General features: G+C 43.8%; 2 protein-coding genes across 5 annotated transcripts; both read left to right on the top strand.

Moving 5' to 3' along the window:
* The first annotated feature begins 1,538 nt into the window (after nucleotides 1-1,538).
* Nucleotides 1,539-9,512, top strand: LOC139541172 (HAUS augmin-like complex subunit 5). 3 transcript variants are annotated; one of them, XM_071345507.1, is made up of 20 exons: nucleotides 1,542-1,678; nucleotides 1,758-1,861; nucleotides 2,062-2,124; nucleotides 2,273-2,305; nucleotides 2,470-2,494; nucleotides 2,625-2,757; nucleotides 2,884-3,043; nucleotides 3,160-3,250; nucleotides 3,341-3,432; nucleotides 3,520-3,574; nucleotides 3,687-3,814; nucleotides 4,360-4,438; nucleotides 4,533-4,681; nucleotides 4,883-5,045; nucleotides 7,845-7,925; nucleotides 8,020-8,165; nucleotides 8,299-8,395; nucleotides 8,515-8,653; nucleotides 8,839-8,971; nucleotides 9,086-9,512. In XM_071345507.1, the coding sequence occupies exons 2-20, from the start codon at nucleotides 1,764-1,766 to the stop codon at nucleotides 9,186-9,188; spliced, it is 1,968 nt and encodes a 655-aa protein (XP_071201608.1). In that variant the 5' UTR covers nucleotides 1,542-1,678; nucleotides 1,758-1,763; the 3' UTR covers nucleotides 9,189-9,512. The 3 variants fall into 3 exon arrangements, with proteins under 3 accessions (XP_071201607.1, XP_071201608.1, XP_071201609.1); XM_071345506.1 differs by having other exon boundaries at nucleotides 1,539-1,861; XM_071345508.1 differs by lacking the exon at nucleotides 2,062-2,124 and having other exon boundaries at nucleotides 1,615-1,861.
* A 973-nt stretch (nucleotides 9,513-10,485) lies between these two features.
* LOC139541188 (paired amphipathic helix protein Sin3b-like) lies at nucleotides 10,486-20,004 on the top strand. Of its 2 annotated transcripts, none has more exons than XM_071345560.1 (19): nucleotides 10,486-10,963; nucleotides 12,049-12,155; nucleotides 12,488-12,641; nucleotides 12,896-13,234; nucleotides 13,426-13,578; nucleotides 13,698-13,820; nucleotides 13,909-13,998; nucleotides 14,115-14,233; nucleotides 14,409-14,622; nucleotides 15,087-15,203; nucleotides 15,362-15,600; nucleotides 15,727-15,910; nucleotides 16,002-16,734; nucleotides 16,868-17,037; nucleotides 17,221-17,394; nucleotides 17,660-17,752; nucleotides 18,066-18,160; nucleotides 18,510-18,708; nucleotides 19,001-20,004. In XM_071345560.1, the coding sequence occupies exons 1-19, from the start codon at nucleotides 10,856-10,858 to the stop codon at nucleotides 19,232-19,234; spliced, it is 3,645 nt and encodes a 1,214-aa protein (XP_071201661.1). In that variant the 5' UTR covers nucleotides 10,486-10,855; the 3' UTR covers nucleotides 19,235-20,004. The 2 variants fall into 2 exon arrangements, with proteins under 2 accessions (XP_071201661.1, XP_071201660.1); XM_071345559.1 differs by having other exon boundaries at nucleotides 12,896-13,255.
* The last annotated feature ends 1,645 nt before the right edge of the window (nucleotides 20,005-21,649 follow it).

Below are 21,649 nucleotides of genomic sequence, written 5' to 3'. Positions count from 1 at the left end.
TTGATAGATTTTTTTAACAGGTGGGATATTATTAATGAGAAACTTGTTTTCCTACTATAGGTAGTAGGTTGCATAATGATATCAACATTGTAACTCTCCGATGCAGGGGTTAAATATAATTGGAGCTTATTTCTTCATCTTCCAAAAAATAAGTAGTAAACCTACCTGTTCGACAGACACAATTATCCTACCCATCGATGTCGTTATAGCCAAATACTCCAACACTGTCGCATGCACTGATTAAATACCTGTGTCTGGGAAGGGCTTGGTGTGTTTGACTAAAACCAGGGCTCAAATTGAGTGAGGGTATCACATACCCTTTGTTAAATAAAAGGGCAAAAAGGAATCTATTGTTTGCTTTATATTTTGAAATAAATACATAAATCGTATCCAGATTACATAAAGTGTTCTATAACAATGCTTAACTCTGTGATGCCTTATGGTAGAAACAAGCTCTTAAATGACTGTGAAAGACGTGACTCCGATGCATATGGGGATATATTGATTCCTCTCTATGACAATCTGAAGCTAAACTCCAGCCTATAATATTCGAGGAGATAATAAAAAATACTTTGCTATTCTGTCCCTATATAAACTGAGCTTTTTTCTTTCCAAAATGAGAAGATGTTTGTTTAATCCCAGGCAGCTTTTAGGGAAGCACTTCTGCTGCTGGGTTATACAACGGAGGAGTACCCAGCAGTTGAAGTTTACAGTTTTCTGCGTCAGTAGAGCCTGTCTGGGTGGAAAGGTAACTTCTGAAAGTGCCATGCTTAGATTCATAAGAATGTCTAAGATGTAGTTATTTTTGTCTCGGCTAGGGCGGCAGAACATCCAGGGCATTCATTATTTTATCAATGTAATCCGATTTAAAATATTAGGCTATGTTATTGACATTGAACTGATAATATAGCCTACTAACCAGATGTGTTAAAAATGTGTTAAACCTATTAATTGGGCTGCTATTATGTTCCGCTCCTCCGATTTAGCTAAGAAAAAAATTGTTCCAAGCCCAAACCTAGCGGGGGGCAGATTTTTAACTCGCCTAGGGCGGCAGAACGTCCAGGACCGGTCCTACCTATTAGGTCTTTATTATTATTTGCCATATGACTGAACAAATGTGTATATATTTATACGGAATGGTGAAGTGGATGAAAGCTGCTGTGTCGCTCGGACTACCTTATTGAGGGGAAAATGTACTTACTCTGATGTGGTTGTCCCGCCTAGCTATTTTATAATTAATGCACTAACTTTAAGTCTTTCTGGATAAAAGCGTCTGCTAAATTACTCAAATGTAAGTTTCCCACTTTGTGTAACATTTTCGTGTTCATTACGGGAACCGTTTAAGAATCAAACAGAGCAAAACGATAATTCTGAATAGACAAATCCAGGTAGATCTCGTCCCGTTTCGTTCAGTTTGCTTCCCTTTAAGAAATGTTTTGCAACAGAATCGGCGTAATGTTGTAGAACGTTAGACGTACTATTTGTCCTGGTTCAGAACGTAAGCAAACGTCACCGGATATGCTGCAGAGCGGGAAGTTGAACGGGCGGGAAAAATAGCAAGCGCCCAACTGAGCAAAGTCGGACAGCTAACTTTTCTTGACATCTTTTTGACAGTCAACCACTTGGAAACAAATCTACTTCGCCATCGTACTATTACAGCCACCTGTCAAGCTAAAATGTACTTGCTAGTATTCGATTTTGGTGAACATTATTGAGCTGGATAGCTAGCTAGCTAACGCCTCGCTTATTTTGTCTAGAGAAGGATGGGAGACAGGACCCTGCTGCGGGAACTAAAGCGGTGGGCGATTGAAGAATTTAATCTACCAACCCAAAGTCTCCCAAATGACAACTACTTTAAAACGTGCGTAACGTCATTCATAAATGTCCAATTTAACGTACATGCACCTTTCTTTGGCCTTGTTGAGCTATTCCTTTTTGTCTTGGTAGCAATTCTAACTACAGTCTTTCATATCGGCAGTTGCAGACTAATTAAAACGAATTTGTCCCAACATTGAGTTAACCCAAGTAACGTTTAGTATATTGATGTTTGTTTTGATTCAGGTTATGTGTTGGCCCAGGTGCCTCTATATGGAGATATGTCACACAACATATTTTCAATCAGAGGTGGGTATGCAGACAGGTTTTTACAACCTTATTTCTTATACTTCCTAGTGTTTCTATCAATTATTTGTAGTAGCTAGGTCAACTATTGTCGTTTTGTCCTTTTACGTTTGTTCTTCCAATATCTTCGTCTATTCCTTTCTCTTTGCAGGAATGTAAGGGTTATGCGTGGAAATATCCAATGGTATCCTTTATTTTTGGTGTCTTGAGTTATCTACAAATGTGATAATTTCATTGTCTCTGAGATGACACCAACTCTTGATAGGATAACTGCCTAATTTCTCTGACATATGACACATGTTTTCTTGTATGTACAGTTGTACAAGCCTTGACATTGTGATCTCTCAGGTACAAAGTTCTGCACGATAAGGAGGTACAACCATATTTCTCTAAACAAATGTCTAGATAGTTTGATAGTCTTAAATGTGATATTGTAGCAATATGTTAGTGTTATGTTTTCTGTGTGCTCATTCTTTTACATGATTGTATGTACACATTTGCAGTTGAAACATGTAGTGGGGCAGAGTGATGCTGCTAAGCGGTTTGAGCTTCAGGAGCAGATAGATGAGCTGAGAGTAGAACTAAACCACCTGGACTCTCAAATCAAGGGGACTGAAGCACAGCTGGTTACTGAGGGTGAGCATTTTACCAAATATATAATTTTTTCTACATACCACATACTAAAATGTGCTAGGTCTGTATATGTGGATGTCCTCTTTCGCCTTGACGTGTTGTACTCTGTAATCCCTTTGTATTGAGTAGAGCAGTCCATTAACCGGAGCTGGGAGATGGTGGAGGAGAACCAATGCAGGGAGCTGCTTTTACAGGCTTTTAAGCAGCGCTGCATGAAGGAGCGCCACTCTCTTTCAGAGGATATCCGCAAGATCAGTGGGCACTCCCAGGTTCTGGAGCAGCTGTCTAGGTGTGCTTGCTAGAGCCTCTGCCGTTTACCCTTACCATTTCTTACCACACTTCCACATGCATTTGACGCTTCAAGCCAACCCTAAATCCATTCTTTCCTTTTGGTGTGTTTTGTAGGAGGGCAGAGGTGAAGGTGGTGTTTGGAAATGAAACCTCCAATAGCAGTGGGGACCATCTCAACCCATCAGGAGCAGAGCCTAAGGTTCTGGTAAGTGCTTTACTATATTTTATTACTTATATGATAATCTTCGAAGTGATGGTTTTTCATTTTACTGGTCTTGTTTATTTTTCCCCTTAGCGTAACGTCAGAGAGTTGTGTGATGAAAGACTCCAGTTCTTCCAGTCTTTGCAAGAGAGTGAACTGAACATGACATCTTCCACTGCCACACAGTAAGAATCATCAGATGGTTTCATATAGGAACCGGAGTCATCCATGGGATACTTCTATTGATAAATCATTGTTCTCTCTTTCTTCAGCCTGACACGTGAACAGAGAACTGCAGTATTTCAGCATTGGTTAAGTGCTGTGGAGGTAGTTGCATTGTTTGCACCTAGTTAGTTACATCATGGTCTGTTTTTCATATATTCTTCATTTGAGTGAGAATCATATTATTATTATTATTTTTTTTTTTAAATCTCATCAGGACTTGTTGCAATGCTATCCTCCGACCCAAGTGCTGTCAGCCTTGCAGTACCTGGCCTTGGGACAGGAAATTACATTGGAGGAGATGCTTGCCTCTTTGGATGTGGCTCGTGATGTTGCTGCATTACGGTAAATGGTTGGGAAAAATATAGATGTAACTTTTTTGTTTTATTTTGACCCCTTTTCTCCACAATTTCGATCTTGTCTCATCGTTGCAACTCGGTAGGCGAAGGTCGAGTCATGCGTCCTCTGAAACATGACCCGCCAAACTGCGCTTCTTAACACCCACCCGCTTAACCCAGAAGCCAGCCGCACTAATGTGCCGGAGGAAACACCGGTGAACTATGTCAGCCTGCAGGCACCCGGCCCGCCACTAGGAGTCGTTAGAGCGCGATGAGCCAAGTAAAGCCCCCCTGGCCAAACCCTCCCCTGACCTGGAAGACGCTGGGCCAATTGTGCACCACCCTATGGGACTCCCAGTCACGGCCGGTTGTGATACAGCCCGGGATCGAACCCGGGTCTGTAGTGACGCCTATAGCACTGCAAAGCAGTGCCTTAGACCGCTGTGCCACTCAGGAGGCCGATAAATGGTTACATTGATAAGAAAGTTAGCTGGACAAAAATATCTGCATGGATTTGAATTATAGGGGGCAAATGTATCTGTTTTATTTTAGGTTTCGCTACGAGAGTAATCACCTGCTGGACATCTCAAAAGAAGAGGAAAATCTACCAACCGTTAAGAGTCTTTTACAGGTGCTTTACACGTTTCCGTTTACACTAAAATACCGACATGGGGCCAAGACACTGCATAGGCTGGAACAGTAATATGTGTGGGATCTTTTTGCAGTCAGCCTGGGAGGAGGTGGAACAGAGTCTGATGGAACTGGCTCAGACACGGTCACAAATTCAACAGCTCCAGACCCAGCTTCATACCCGAAAGAAAGAGGCACAGTTAGAGCTGATTGGCGGGGAATCTCAAACCGAAGCCCTGTCACAGTAAATCTGCACTATAGATTGGCTTCTTCCACATAATTTACATTACATTTACATGTCATCAATGAACATGCTCAGCCTCTAAACTAGTCATGTCAATTCATCAGAATACTCTGGTTTGTTGTCTGTATCTATTGTTTGTGATGCTCTTTACTCTTTCCCAGTTTAAAACCTTGTTTTTTCCCATGTTTCCGTCCTGCCCAGGTCAGTGTTTAAGCTGGAGATGCAGTGTGTGATTCAGGCAGCAGTGAGAAATGGTTTGCGGGACCAGTGTGTTCAAATGGAGCAGCATGCCAGGGACCGACAGGAGGACCTCCGCAACCTACGGAGCCAATGGCAAAACATCAAGGACTTCAGACAGCTTGGGGTGAGAACCTGCCATCATTAAAACTGTACTTTTGTGTCTCCCACACACACCACAGCATTTCATCACTTGCCACCAATTTACCTCAATCTCACACAAGTGATCAAGGAACCTACCAGGTACAACTCTAAATCTGTAAACATGGGCACCCACATAGCTATCATCGTGACCAACTTGGCCTCAAAATACACCTCTGCTGTCTTCAACCAGGATCTCAGCGATCACTGCCTCATTGCCTGCGTCCGTAACGGGTCTGAGGTCAAACAACCACCCCTCATCACTGTCAAACGCTCCCTAAAATACTTCAGCGAGCAGGCCTTTCTAATCGACCTGGCCCGGGTATCCTGGGAGGATGTCGACCTCATCCCGTCAGTAGAGGATGCCTGGTTGTTCTTTAAAAGTGCTTTCCTCACCACCTTAAATAAGCATGCCCCATTCAAAAAATGTAGAACTAAGAACAGATATAGCCCCTGGTTCACTCCTGACTTGACTGCCCTTGACCAGCACAAAAACATCCTTTGGCGTACTGCATTAGCATCGAATAGCCCCCGCGATATGCAACTTTTTAAGGAAGTCAGGAACCAATATACACAGTCAGTTAGGAAAGCAAAGGCTAACTCTTTCAAACAGAAAGTTGCATCCTGTAGCACTAATTCCAAAAAAGTTCTGGGACATGGAGAATAAGAGCACCTCCTCCCAGCTGCCCACTGCACTGAGGCTAGGAAACACTGTCACCACCGATAAATCTACGATAATCGAGAATTTCAATAAGCATTTTTCTACAGCCGGCCATGCTTTCCACCTGGCTACCCCTAACCCAGCCAACAGCTCTGCACCACCTGCAGCAACCTGCCCAAGCCCCCCCCCGCTTCTCCTTCATCCAAATCCAGATAGCTGATGTTCTGAAAGAGCTGCAAAATCTGGACCCCTTCAAATCAGCTGGGCTAGACAATCTGGGCCCTCTCTTTCTAAAATTATCCGCCACAATTGTTGCAACCCCTATTACTAACCTGTTCAACCTCTCTTTCGTATCGTCTGAGATCCCTAAAGATTGGAAAGCTGCCGCAGTCATCCCCCTCTTCAAAGGGGGAGACACTGTAGACCCAGACTGCAACAGACCTATATCCATCCTGCCCTGCCTTTCTAAAGTCTTCGAAAGCCAAGTTAACAAACAGATCACTGACCATTTCGAACCCCACCCTACTTCTCCACTATGCAATCTGGTTTCCGAGCTGGTCATGGGTGTACCTCAGCCACGCTCAAGGTCCTAAACGATATCATAACCGCCATCGATAAGAGACAATACTGTGCAGCCGTCTTCATCGACCTGGCCAAGGCTTTCGACTCTGTCAATCACAGAATTCTTATTGGCAGACTCAATAGCCTTGGTTTCTCAAATGACTGCCTCGCCTGGTTCACCAACTACTTCTCAGATAGAGTTTAGTGTGTCAAATCGGAGGGAATGTTGTCCGGACCTCTGGCAGTCTCTATGGGGGTGCCACAGGATTAAATTCTCGGGTTGACTCTTTTCTCTGTATATATCAATGATGTCGCTCTTGCTGCTGGTGACTCTCTGATCCACCTCTACGCAGACGACACCATTCTGTATATATCTGGCCCTTCTTTGGACACTGTGCTAACAAACCTCCAAACGAGCTTCAACGCCGTATAACACTCCTTCTGTGGTGTCCAACTGCTTTTAAATGCAAGTAAATCTAAGTGCATGCTCTTCAACCGGCCGCTGCCCGCCCGGCTAGCATCACTACTCTGGACGGTTCTGACCTAGAATATGTGGACAGCTACAAATACCTCTGTGTCTGGTTAAACTGTAAACTCTCCTTCCAGACTCACATTAAGCATCTCCAATCCAATATTACATCTAGAATCGGCTTCCTATTTCGCAACAAAGCCTCCTTCACTCGTGCTGCAAAACATACCCTCGTAAAACTGACTATCCTACCGATCCTTGACTTCGGCGATGTCATTTACAAAATAGCTTCCAACACTCTACTCAGACTGCATCCAATTTGCTATCACAGTGCCATCCGTTTTGTCACTAAAGCTCCACATACTACCCACCACTGCGACCTGGACGCTCTCGTTGGCTGGCCCTCACTACATATCCGTCGCCAGACCCACTGGCTCCAGGTCATCTATAAGCCTTTGCTAGGTACAGCCCCGCCTTATCTCAGCTCACTGGTCACCATAGCAACACCCATCCGTAGCACGCGTTCCAGCAGGTATATTTCACTGGTCATCCCCAAAGTCAGCACCTACTTTGGCCACCTTTCCTTCCAGTTCTCTGCTGCCAGTGACTAGAACGAATTGCAAAAGTCACTGAAGCTGGAGACTCATATCTCCCTCACTAACTATAAGCATCAGCTGTCAGAGCAGCTTACCAATCACTGCACCTGTACACAGCCCATCTGTAAATAGCTCAACCAACTACCTCATCCCCATATTGTTATTTTTTTTCTCTTTTGCACTCCAGTATCTCTACTTGCACATCTATCACTCCAGTGTTAATGCTAAATTGTAATTATCTCGCCACTATGGCCTATTTATTGCCTTACCTCCCTCCTCTTACTACATTTGCACACACTGTATATAGAGTTTTCTATTGTGTTATTGACTGTACGTTTGTCTATCCCATGTGTAACTGTTGTTTTTGTCGCACTGCTTTCCTTTATCTTGGCCAGGTCGCAGTTGTAAATGAGGACTTGTTCTTAATAAATGGCCTACCTGTTAAAATAAAGGTAAGAAATTAAATGTGACACACTTTTTTCATGTTTTTCTTTATAGGATGTCAGGCAGGAACAGATAAGCGGTCTGATCAAGGGGAACTCAACAGCTAAGACTGAACTGACTCGTGTGCACAAGGAGGTAGGCCCACTCTATGGTGCTGTGTACTGTAATGCATATTGTGTAAACAGTGGCCATCTAACTTGACCTTTTCTTCTCTCCTGTCTGACCTAAGATTGGACAGTTTGTCCAGGGAAAGCTGGTTCCCCAGTTTGCTAAAGTTCTTTCAGCAGCCAATAGGCTTCGCAACTCTGTGTCCCAGGAGGCCAGACAGTTTGGAAACGTGTCACTATTGACACTTGACCGCAGGATCATTGAAGGGTAAGCGCTTCATATTTGTTTGTGTTTGATGGGTGAGAGGCATTATTATCCTTCTAATCACTGGATGAGAAAAAATGCTCAAATGGACATGTTTCAGATGGTTAAGTTTTGTAAACTGCTATATATATTTCAGCAAGCAGAGAATTCCAGCAGCGTGGTTGTCTATCCATCGCTTGCATTCCTTGCCCTTCCACAATCTGTGTCAAAGCCTGGCTTTCCCAATGTATCGAGTGAGTCCCAGCTGATTATTCCATGACCATTTATGCACCTAGTGGTTTGCTTCTTGCTCTTATCCTCTTGTTTATTTATGTATTGTCTGTTTTGTGCCTGCTTTATGATTCTCTGCCAGGCCCCTGAGGAACTGTACACCCAAGCTCTATCCCAGCATCTGGAGCTTCGATTTCTGCGTCGTTTGCTGCAATTGCACTCCTCCTCTTTAACAAATGTAAAGAAGCAGGGAGCGCTGCTTCCTGCACCTGACCAACAAGGTACAGATCTTCTATAGAGTTCAAAGATGCAAACTAACAAATGGGAGACCTCGATGCCATCCAATCAGATGCCAATCAAACTGTATCACTCATCTTTACCTAGTTAACCAAAGGCAGATTATGCGATCGTACATGTTTGATCTCTTCGTCTCGCTTTCATCTCCCTTTTATGTATTCCTCCTTAGCCCTCCTGCTACGTGTCCTGGAGGAAGACAAGGAGCTGCTTAAGTCTTTATTGCCCAAGGTTCGGGAGCTTACCCAGCGCTGCTCACAGGGCCTTTCTTATGGGTATCAGGTCAAGATTGCCATTTCCCATTGGTAAGTGCTACCATTTACACTTTCTCCCATATAACTCTTACTCATATTGAACCTCCATATTATTCACCAGCTACTATTGACAATTCACCTTTTTCTTGTGTTATTTCTGTGCAGGTGGGATCAGCCTGCTCAGTTTGCTCTGCCTGACATACGCAAGGGGGGACTGACTTTTCAGCAGTGGCTACAGAGGTGGAAATTTGCAGTTAAGGCTTCTTGATGAGCTCCCTAGAAAATAAAGACAAGACTGAAGTGCATAGATACCCAGCAAACAGGATGTCCAGGGGACCATGACACAACCTCCCGAAGTTCTGGGGACATCCTTACGACTAATTTCTGTTTGAGGGTATGCACCAAGGTGAATTTTAGAGAATATTACTGTTCTTTGTAGTACTAAAACTACAATTTTATTCCCACTGGCATTAATTTACAATATTGTTTGTTTATCACATCTTCTTTTTGCTAAACATGATGCCATTCAATCTATATCACATGTAAATTTCAATTGTCTTTATGCCATTAAATTAACTTTGCCTGCACCTTATCTCTGTTTTAATGTGCTTGATGGTTAATCTCAATCACAAATGTAATCCTATGTGACCATTAGTTGTTATCCATATGACCATATTATTGACAATACAGACAAATACTTTTTTGGTTGGTAGAGGAATAGATTGTTTAAATAAACAAGTGTTCCATATAGGACCACTTTGTTCATGGTGTGGTTTTGCAATGTCTGTGAGCTGTAGTTGTATGAATAATACTAATATCCTGTGTTTATAGGCAACTAGCAATATTCAGGACTTGTTCTTGACACATGGAATGGTTTTCTGTGTGATTTGCATTGTTTGACCAATTTTATGGCACGCCCTGTACTTTCCTTCCCAGTTGATGAGAGGCGGGCAGTCAAATGACATTGCTCACACCGGTCATATCTCGATCTTTGCAAGTGGAGGCATTCGTAAAAATATGCCAATTATACGTGGAACGTGGACACTTATGTACAAATTTGTCCTCTAGTCTGCGTATGAAGGTGTGAAAATTGAAAAAGGACTACTGTTATATTGAACGATGATGCAGAACAATCCCGAGCCCCGACTCAAGTTATGCTGCGTTCATAAACAAGTGGGAAGGTGGTATTTACCTCATTCAACTGGGAAAAGGCCACATGAACGGCCCTTCCAACTGGTAATTACTAGTCTATCATCGCCGAGTGCGGCTTCTCCCACATACTGACCTCTGAAGTCACCCACTAAGGAAATTATCTCGATAACAGCATTTTCGGCAGTTAAATGTAACAAAACATAAAAATCATAATTGTTTACAAGCATGATAGCTGTACCTTTCGTTTATGGTTGAAGTAGCTTAGTAGTCTGCATTTCTCAACGAGTTGAAGAACCGTGAATGCATCCAATTGGTAATAACCACCTTCCCACTTTGTTATGAACGCATCATTATGAAGCCGACTCCACCCCTTTCTCCATGCGTCTGCGCACTGATCAACTGTGCTTCCGGATGCCAAGATTGAGCAAGACTGACTGCACAGCTGCCGCCGAATTTAAAGGGACAGGCAATCGTTTATTTAAAATAACATAATCAGCAACCATTGTCTCAAAGCTTGTTTTAAAAGAGGCTTCACTCTGACATAGCGCACCAGTAGTAGTCACCCGTTGGACCAATAATGGCGTTCAATCAAAGTCAAATCGAGTAGTAGCTTATCATCATAGCCAAGTTACCTGGTTGGATTTTCCCTCTTGCTTGCTGGCTAATGTTAGCCAAATAAGCGTTGCTAGCTGGTTTCCCGACGAAGAGCAAGATTTGTCGGCTAGCCAACAACCATATACTGAAGCTTATTATCAAGTAGTAGTGGCTACTATCGCCGGGATAATGGCGAAAATTCAGGCACACAGCAACACGAAGCAAATAAACCAAATTCAAGACAAGGCCTATGTTGTACAAAAACAAGTGCAACAACAGCACTTTCAGAAACTGAAGGTAAGAGACGCGAACAAAAATGGAAAAGTCTTCATCAGAACCATTTTGTGTTCGTCAGAAATTGGCCATCTCTCGATGCTAACGAGTTAGCTTACTAGCTAATCATAAGGGGTTCTGATTGGAATGTTACTAGTTCGATAACGCTAGTTGGCGTTTGTTGTCGCATGCATGCACAGTACTTTAGTGGAGGTTAGCAAACGCCAGTTAACTTGGGTTCTTCAATGGCGTTAAACACGATTTTAGTAATGAGTCACTGGGTCATCCAAATACAGCCTAGAAGGACATAACGTTAGTTATTTAGCAAGTTGATTTGGCTGGCTAGAAGCTACCTAGTTTCGATTGTCAGATAACTTCGGACATCCGAAGTTCCTTGTTCACCTTCTCTGCCCACACTACAAGGCAGAACAAAGTCAAACGTGCGTTGTCTAGAATGGGATGGTGTTTGTTGGCACAAAATGGGAGACTTGTCTTTGCTGGTTTGTAATCCGAGGTCGACAGATAGCAAACATACTCGTCGGTTCACTTGTTTGGTTATGAACAGCATGGTATATTTAGAAAACCCCAACGTTTTGTTATTGTTTATTCAGGCGTATTCCTTGTTTTCCACCAAGCACACAGAACCATCGATTTTGTTAGTTAGCTAGCTAACCATACAGTTTACGTTTTCATAGTTGGCCAGATTTGAGCTACGTTAATGTATCAAAGACAAAGGTGTTTCGATGTCATGTATAGTACGCCTATTTAAACTAGTCTGAGCAAGATTTTTTTTTATCTGCCTATTATTTGAAGTGTAGCTGCAAATTAATACTGGTAGATAGTTGGAAAGGTAGCTAGCTAAACGAGTTATGGTCAAGACGTGCCATAAGTTATTCAGCTATTGACTGCATTGAGGAGCAACATGATTGGTTTGCCCCTGTGTTTGTGAACGTGTAATAACAGTGATAACATAACACACACCACACTATGTTCTTTGTTGATGATCTGGAGTGGGCCCCTTCATTTCTTGCATTTTATGGAGAGAGAAAAAAATAAAATTTGCTCTAATGCATTTTCATTTGGTGCCTCACCATTATCTTTACCCTCAGGTTGAAGATGCTCTATCATACCTGGACCAAGTGAAAATACGATTTGGGAATGACCCTGGAATATACAACAAATTTCTTGACATAATGAAAGAATTTAAATCACAAAGGTATAGCATTTCCCTTTCCCATTTCTTGATAAGTGATTAACTTTAATAGTATAAAAATCTATCTTAAAGGCCCAATGCAGCCATTTTTATATTAATATCAAATCATTTCTGGCTAACAATTACATACCTTACTGTAATAGATTTCCATTAAAATGGACTAAAAGTATATTTTTGGGCAAAAAACTTTAATCATGTGAATAAACTTTAATCATTTGTTAGGGCTGAGTGGGGCGGGGGGAACTGAAATGTGTTGAAAGCAGATGTTCTTAATGCCATCTCATTTAAGGTCATGTCCTCTGTCCCTATAAAAGTCTTTCTCTCCTCGTTCATAGCATTGACACACCAGGTGTTATAAACCGTGTGTCTCAGCTCTTCCACGGACACCCGGACCTTGTCTTGGGATTCAATGCCTTCCTGCCCCCAGGCTATCGGATAGAGATTCCCAAGAATGGAGTGGTTTTCCTTCAGTCACCTTTCTCTGCCCAGGTGGGTCACTATAAATGTGTATTGATTGCGTTTCCAGACAATCGTAATACTGGCTGCCTCTGCACAACAAGTTGTGTAACCCAGTTTTATGAATCAATATCCACACAAAGTACTGGTAGTGGGCCTATATATAAGTGGAGTTTGACACAACTTTTCTACCAGAGCAGACCACATGGTCACACACGAAGGTGCTCTTAAGATGCATGTTGTGAAGTTAATTTATGTTTAACATGAGTGCGCCTTTTCTTTGGTAGGTCTCCCCAGGCCAGGGGAAGAGTATTGCAAGCCCTGCTGTGAGTGCCACTGGCTCATCTGTTGCTGAAGCTGGGTCTGCCCAAAGTGAAGCTGTGGCATCGCCTGAAAGCATCTCCTCGTCCTCTGGACCCCCAGAGCCCCCCAGTAGACTGTCCTTGCCACTCCCCAGCAGAGAGAGCCAGTCCCAGCCACAGTCCTCCTCGGTGTCCCCCCCTGCCTCGGAGCCCAGCCCAGTAGAATTTGACAGTGCTATCAGCTATGTCAACAAGATCAAAAACCGCTTCTTAGACCATCCAGAGATCTACAGATCCTTCCTTGAGATACTACACACTTACCAGGTACACTGTGTCATCAATATGGTAATTGATTTGTTTTTCTGTCAATTGAAAACAACACATTTGATTGATGTCTGCTTAAAGTGAAGTTGTTTGCTAGCATCTAGGTCAAGGCCACTTTAAATTGTTGCAGATGAGTGTGTATCCTATCACAGTTACTCAGATGGAACAAAGGTCCGTTTTTGTGTTTACAGAAGGAGCAGCTTGATGTCAAGGAGAGCCGGGGTCGTAGTAGTAGTGGGATGACAGAGGATGAAGTTTTCTCAAAAGTGGCCAGCCTCTTCAAAGGCCAAGAGGACTTACTGGCTGAGTTTGGACAGTTCTTACCAGATGCTAAGAGATCATTGGTTAGTATTTTCCCCTTCTTTCTGAGATTGTTACCTGTCATTGGTCATTATGTTTGATCAGTTGATTTTCAGTGCCATTTGTGTTGCTATATCGAACTATCAGTTCTGTGTTCTTTCAGTTCACTGGCAGCTCCCTGACAGGGAAAGACCAACTGAAGAGGGCAGAGGATGAGGATATGAGCAAACATAGCAAGAAGAGATCAAGGCCCATGCTGCTGCCGCACATGACGCCACTGCTCAAGGTTTGGACTTAATCACACATTCATATGCTTTAGCATTTTCCTAGAAGACCTTTACTCTATGTGATTGGTTATGGTTTGGTTATTTTAGAAAAAGATGAAGTTTTCGTGCTCCCAAGACCAGTCCTTTGCCTCAGTTGGGAAGCATGGAGTCTTGCGGGAGTTCACCTTTTTTGACAAGGTAATGCTCAAGACAGTACAAGTGTCAGTGTTGGAATGATTCCATAATGTTTTGGCTCTGACGGACATCAAGAACTCCTTGGTCACTAATGACGATAATGTTTTGATTCGTTGCAGGTCCGACGTTTCTTCAAGAGCCAAGAGGTGTATGAAAACTTCCTCCGCTGCATTGCTTTGTTTAACCAGGAAGTGGTTTCGGGAGCAGAGCTGCTGCAGCTTGTCACCCCCTTTTTGGGGTAAGTGGACTGTGGGAGCTTGCATTGGACCATGGGAGCTTTCAAAGGGAACAGTCACTGATGTCTTCCGGAGTAAATAAATGCATACTGATATTTTTGTAGGGCAGTATGTTTTGCCAAGTCTCCTCTTGAGCCATTCATTCATTTATTTGTACATGTTCATTATTTCCTCCAGGAAGTTTCCAGAGCTATATACCCAGTTCAAGTCATTTCTGGGGGACAAAGAGCTCTCTCATTCAATGTCGGGCCTGTCAGACCGCTACATGGAAGGGGGTGGGGGCAGGGAGGTTGACTATGCATCTTGCAAGCGCCTGGGATCTAGCTACAGAGCACTACCCAAGACTTACCAGCAGCCCAAGTGCAGCGGTCGCACTGCCATCTGCAAAGAGGTCTGCATAAATTAAACAAGTTCTGTTTTTTAAGATTTGCCATTCCAGCACTGATTTCTAGTCCAAGTTCATAGCATTTTTTGAGTCTGTTAGTGGAAACAACTTTTTTCTGTCTTGAGTGCTAGATATCTGGCCTTGACAGGAATTACTGTTGCTCCAGTAGCTGTGAATCTACTCCCATACAAGTTTTGTTTGTCAGTGCATGCCAATTCTTAGTCATTTCCCCCCCCACATTCTTTTAGAGTTCAACTTGACCAATGTTTAGTTGGAGCTTTTAACTTGACATCTGTGTCAGATAGTGAGGATAAGGTATTGGTAACGACCAATCAGAATTGAGCATGTGATTATTATTTTTCCCAGACACTAATGGCTTCTGGTTGGCTTTAATGATAATATTCTTAATTGTATGGTTATTGAAAGTGAAACCAAATAGGTGTTAAAGTCCTGACTTCCTGCATTTCCAGGTGTTGAATGACACCTGGGTTTCCTTCCCCTCGTGGTCAGAGGACTCTACGTTTGCAAGCTCTAAGAAAACCCCATACGAGGAGCAGCTTCATCGCTGTGAGGATGAGAGGTTTGAAGTAAGCAAGATGAGATATCAGAACTACTATTACTACAGCCACCAACTATATACAAACAGACTTTTCTCCCTTATCTACCCAGGGCATCGTTCTGCAGAATCATTTAGATGAACATGTTCCAGAACGATTGCTAATGGTTATTTTCCTGTTTTCTCAAGTTGGATGTGGTCCTGGAGACAAACCTAGCCACCATCCGGGTCCTGGAGAGTGTTCAGAAGAAGCTGTCCCGTCTGTCGCCCGAGGACCAGGACCGCTTCCGTCTGGACGACTGTCTGGGTGGCACCTCTGAGGTCATCCAGCGCCGAGCCGTCTACCGTATCTATGGCGATAAGGCCCCTGAGATTATAGAGGGTCTGAAGAGGAGCCCTGCTACTGCTGTGCCTGTGGTGCTCAAGAGGTCAGGGTGCACACACAAACCACACACACAAACCACACACACATCCAGGGGTGAAACTAAGATACTTGGCTAATGTGAATCTAGCTGTGTGTTCATTCTTCCATGTCTTCTCTGCTGTGTCTGTAGATTGAAAGCAAAGGAGGAGGAGTGGAGAGAAGCCCAGCAGGGCTTCAACAAGATCTGGAGGGAGCAGTATGAGAAGGCCTACCTCAAGTCCCTGGACCACCAGGGGGTCAACTTCAAGCAGAATGACATGAAGGCCCTCCGATCCAAGAGCCTGCTCAATGAGATTGAAAGTGTTTATGATGAGGTGAGTACTCCGATATCAATTCAGTCTACTTTCTTTGTATTGATAAACTGATACATCTCCTCTCTGTGTCTAACACGTCTGTATCCCTCAGCGTCAGGAGCAGAGCACAGAGGAGGGGGGCGTGGGCCAGCAGGGGCGTGATGGGAGCAGTGCGGCAGTGGTCAGCGAGCCACACATGGTGTTCACCTATGAGGACAAGCAGATCCTGGAGGATGCTGCCTCCCTCATCATCTACCACGTCAAACGCCAGCCCACCATCCACAAGGATGACAAGGACCATATCAAGCGCATCATCCAGCACTTTGTCCCTGACCTATTCTTCTCCCGCCGCGGCGAGCTCAGCGAGACGGAGGAGTGGACGGACGAGGAGGCCGAGGTGGAGGAACGAGGAGACCGTGGTGGTGGTAGCAGCAGCATAACAGGAGCAGTGGCAGCACCCGTTGGCCAGCCGCAGCAACAACAACAACTGAACGGGGAGTCGAGGCGGCGGCGCTGCACCTCTCCTCAGAGAGTGGAGCTGGGTGGAGCCTCCTCTCACAGCCTGGCCCCAGAAGGAGGGGAGAAGGTTGACCTGAGAGACCCCGAGGCAGAGCACCAGAAGGAGCTGGACGGAGTCTACAACCTATTCTTTGTCAACAACAACTGGTACTTCTTCCTGCGGCTGCACCAGACCCTGTGCCAGCGGCTGCTGAGGGTGTACCGGCAGGCAGAACGGCAGCTGCTGGAGCACCGGGCCGAGCAGAACCGTGAAAGGCTGCTGATGGCAGAGGGCCGCAGGGATAAGGCCAGCGACCTGGCCATGGAGCTCCGCCTCAAACAGCCAAGTAAGAGAACTTCTCAGATTTTGTCTTTTAATATTTTGTATTCCGCATTGGTGAGTGTATCTCTGTATGGGAGAGGGAACATTGGGCTAAAGTTGGCCTTTTTTTAATCTTTTTTTTTTTACTCGATCCACAGGTGAGGTGGAACTGGAGGAGTACTACCCAGCGTTTTTGGACATGGTGCGCAGTCTTCTGGATGGGAACCTGGAGTCTACGCAGTATGAGGACACACTGCGGGAGATGTTCACCATCCACGCCTACATCGGCTTCACCATCGACAAGCTCATCCAGAATACCATTAGACAGGTCAGGGTTGTCTCTTACTTTAGCTGCCAGATTGCATTCTACATAACCAGATCCATATTCGTTCACTACATATTCATGCTTTACCTCAATAACATTGTGATCCTGATGTGTTTGACTGTTCTCTGAATGCCTGTAGGTTCTCCTTCCTTTGGGCTGACATATCATTTCTCTGTCTCTGTGCAGCTGCAGCACCTGGTGAGTGACGAGGTGTGCCTACAGGTGGCTGAGCTGTACCTGGCTGAGAGGAAGAGGGGCGCAGCGGGGGGGAACCTGTCGTCCCAGTGTGTGAGAGCAGCCTGGGAGACCAGCTACCAGTGGAAGTCTGAGAGGGTCATGGCTGAGGAGAACTGCTTCAAGGTAACGGCCTGCCCTGGGGAGACAAACGCTGAACCTTTTAGCCTTGAATATTTGATGAGATTTTCTATTGATTCTGTGCTTGAGCATGGGGAGAGTCCGAGGGTGTGTCTTTTTATTTGGTTGAGAGGGAATAGTTTCCTCCTAGCATTAGTGTAGGGCTTTAGCTGCTGCTTTTTTGGAACAGAGATTTTGTGCATTCTGAAACCGTCATAAGTGTTAATCGTTGATGTTTAATGGCTTGCTGTGGTGTGATTTGCCTTTGTAGGTGTTGTTCATTCAGAACAAAGGCCAGGTCACCTTGACCATTGAGCTGCTGGACACAGAGGAGGCCCAGGCCGATGATCCCCTGGATGTGCAGGTAAAGAATCCTATGGACAGTCGCACCTATAGAATGTCACAGGATTCCCTTTGGACATGAACATAGACTGACCTTGTAAGGCAACTTGCTGCTTCAGATTTTGATGGGCAGCTTGTGTTTATACAACACAGGTTGAGGTTATTAAATTGTAAACATTATTAGTTCTCCCACCCACTTTCAAAAGTCAATACAAGGTAAAATGATCATTAAACCCCTGAGTTTGTGGCCTTTTTGTTATTTAATCTCAGTTTTAGTGTTTTTTAATGTCCTGGCTTTTTTCCATATTGATTACATTTTCTCTTTCCCTGTCCAGTGCCTGTCCAGCTATATGGAACAGTTTGTAGGGACAGAGTCGACGCTTTGCTCGCAGACTGAAGGCTACTTTTTCAAACCTGTATTTTTGCCCAGGTAAGAGATTCATGCTATTACCGTTAGTTGTGATGTCCATATATTGGCCATCGTATGAAGCCACATTATTTCCCTAGATGTTACATAGCAATCCTCTATTGTGTTTTCACATTTTGTAATTTCACTGTCTTAACTAATGACTGCGTAAAAGTATTTGAGTGCAGATGGTTTCTGCCCGCCATAACAGCAATGCACAAAATGAGTCCTGGTATCACAGGCCCTGATTTGAATCTGAATGTGGCTGTCCCTGTGGTCCTCTGTCTGATCCTGAGGCACAGTATTTTCCTTCTGATATACTCTGACTGTCCCCCGCTTCCCTGTGCTACCGTGTGTGGGTCTCTGTGTGTAGGAACCTGAGGCACTTCAGACGCTGGCAGGTGCGCCAGGTGGAGGCGATGCGCTGCAGACGGGAGTGGCACAGGCAGCTGGGCGTGGAGAGTGCTGGCAGTCTGGACTGCCGCTTTAAACTCAACACCCACAAGATGGTATTCGTCATGAACTCTGAGGACTACATGTACCGCCGGGGAGCGCTGGTCAAAGCCAGGAAGGTAGCTATTAGTATTTATGTCTTACTCTGTATGTTTTGAGGTGAAGAACAGCTAAGGCAGGAATATCTTGTCTCTTTAATGATTTATAGCTTTAGATGGCAGACATAAATTCTGGTTCCAAGTTAATTTAATGTTATGTGTCTTGTTTTGGCATCAGCTAGACCTTATCATCCAGACTGTTTCCACAGTGGTGCAGGAAGCCCTGTCTGTAGGTTTGACTAACTCTTCCCGTCTCTCTCCCTTAGTCCCAGCACTGTCTTTAGGCCTAACTCTTCCCGTCTCTCTCCCTCAGTCCCAGCACAGGGTGGCTGTGAAACAGCACGAGTGCTTTGACAAGTGGCACCAGGGCTGGCTGGCAGAGCACGTGCCGCCGGCGGCCGATCGCTCGGTCCACGACTGGCTGATGGGTGAGGAGGAAGAAGACATGATCCCCTGCAAGACCACCTGCCTCAACACACAGGTCAAAGGCCTGCCTGTCAACAGATACCAGGTGCATTACAGTAGGAAACCCCCCTCCTCTCCCTAGAGGCTGGATCCAGACACAATCTCTCTCACACACACACACCTGACCTACTACACACACGGAGAGAGACTAGGTGGACTTTGCAGACGTGTTGAGACTGAGATTGGGGGATCCAGTGCGGACACAGGAGCTGTTCATCCGATTCACCCATGCTGCTTCTCTGTTCACACAGTCAGCAGTGCACGCAGAGGGATGTGAGAATAAAATCATTGTTTGTTTCAGAAATGTTTGTTTCAGAAATGTGAATGTCTCTTTTTTTAAAGTCCATTGTAGTTTTTAGCTTCTGAAGCCAGAGGGCCTTTGTTTGTTTTTGTATATGTTTATACTGAAGTACTGAGAAATGGTTAGAAATGTGTTTCATGCTCCACAATGTCTTTTGTACAGTAAGTTCAACTTCAGTAATTTGATTACTGTATGTGCATATACAACTGTACACATTTTATATATGCATTTACATGAATATGATAAAATGTAAAATTACATGGATCTTAGTGTTTTGCAGGCAGCCAATTCTTGATATTTACTTTTTTCTGGTCATTTTTCTTTTTCTTGTGACTAAACAGATGATTGATTGCCAGTGTGACAAGTCCTCACAATTGATTTAACTTTGTACATTTTATGGAACATCAGAATTATGTATCATATTCAAATCTTTACTTTGGTTTGTCATTTTGCATACTAAAATAAACAATATCAGTGTTAAAAAAATAATGTATAACATTTATCCTGTATCAGTTATCATGAATAAACAACCTAGTTGTGAACTTCTTAAACAGCCTGGAAAAGCCTTTTTTAACATTTTATATACAGTACCAGTCAAACGTTTAGACACGCCTATTCATTCCAGGGTTTCTCTTGGCATTCTCTCAACCAGCTTCATGAGTTAGTCCCCTGGAATGCATTTCAGTTAAAAGGTGTTCCTTGTGGAATTTCTTTCCTTAATGCGTTTGAGCCAATCAGTTGTTGTGACAAGGTAGGGGTGGTAAACAGAAGATAGCCCTATTTGGTAAAAGACCATTTCCATATTATGGCAAGAACAGCTCAAATAAGCAACGGGAAATGACAGTCCATCATTACTTTAAGGTCAGTCAATACGGAAAATGTCAAGAACTTTGAAAGTTCAAGTGCAGTCGCAAAAACCTGAAACTGGCTCTCATGAAGACCGCCACAGGAAAGGAAGACCTTTGCAGAGGATAAGTTCATTGGAGTTAACTGCACCTCAGATTGCAGCCCAAATAAATGCTTCAGAGTTCAAGTAACAGACACATCTCAACATCAACTGTACAGAGGCTGCGTGAATCAGGATTTCATGGTCGAATTGCTGCAAAGAAACCCTTACTATACTGCATGTTTTGGATATTCAATAAAAAATATATATTTCACAAAAATAAACTAAAGGACACCAATAAGAAGACTTGTTTGGGCCAAGAAACATGAGCAATGGACATTAAACCGGTGGAAATCTATCCTTTGGTCTGATGAGTCCAAATTTGAGATTTGTGGTTCCAACTGCCTTGTCTTGGTGAGACGCAGAGTAGATGAACGGATTATCTCTCCGTGTGTGGTTCCCACTGTGAAGCATGGAAGAGGTGTGGGTGTCTTTTGCTGGTGACACTGATTTTTTTTTAAATTTAAGGCACACTTAACCAGCATGGCTACTTCAGTATTCTGGTTTGGTCTTAGTCCAACTATCATTTGTTTTAACAGGACAATGACCCAACACCTCCAGGCTGTGTAAGGGCCATTTGACCAAGAAGGAGACTGATGGAGTGCTGCATCAGATGAAATTAATAGTAAAATGTGGATTTTGATGAATAGTGGTACTTAGATTTGCACAATAATCAGTGAGGAAAAGGTGACATTTGCTTGAAGAGCAAAGGACGACTGACGTCTTGTGTCAAATCACCCGACCTTAACCCAATTGAGATGGTTTGGGATGAGTTGAAATGCAGAGCGAAGAAAAAGCAGCCAACAAGTGCTCAGCATATGTGGGAACTCCTTCAAGACTGTTGGAAAAGTATTCCAGGTGAAGCTGGTTGAGAGAATGCCGAGAGTGAGCAAAACTGTCAAGGCAAAGGGTGGCTACTTTGAAGAATCTAAAATATATTTTGATTTTGACACGTTTTTGGTTACTACATGATTCCATATGTGTTATGTGTTATTTGTGTTCATTATTATTCTACAATGTAGAAAATAGTAAAAATAAAGAAAAATGTGTAGGGGTGTCTAAACCTTTGACTGGTACTGTATATACAGCAACACCTCCCCCATATCATTTGTTTACTTGATTGTGTTGGGCTGCAGAACTTGGAAGTGCAACATTGTGGCTTTTCTTCTCATTCCAATGAATTTGCCAACAAAATTCCTCACCTATGTATGTATGTTCAACATTAGGAAATCTTGGTATAGACAACACTA

Source organism: Salvelinus alpinus, chromosome 16 (genome assembly GCF_045679555.1).
Source record: "Salvelinus alpinus chromosome 16, SLU_Salpinus.1, whole genome shotgun sequence".
In the NCBI taxonomy this organism is placed as follows: Eukaryota; Metazoa; Chordata; class Actinopteri; order Salmoniformes; family Salmonidae; genus Salvelinus; species Salvelinus alpinus.
Note: the sequence above shows the minus strand (reverse complement) of the source record. Positions and strands in the feature narration are given on the sequence as shown.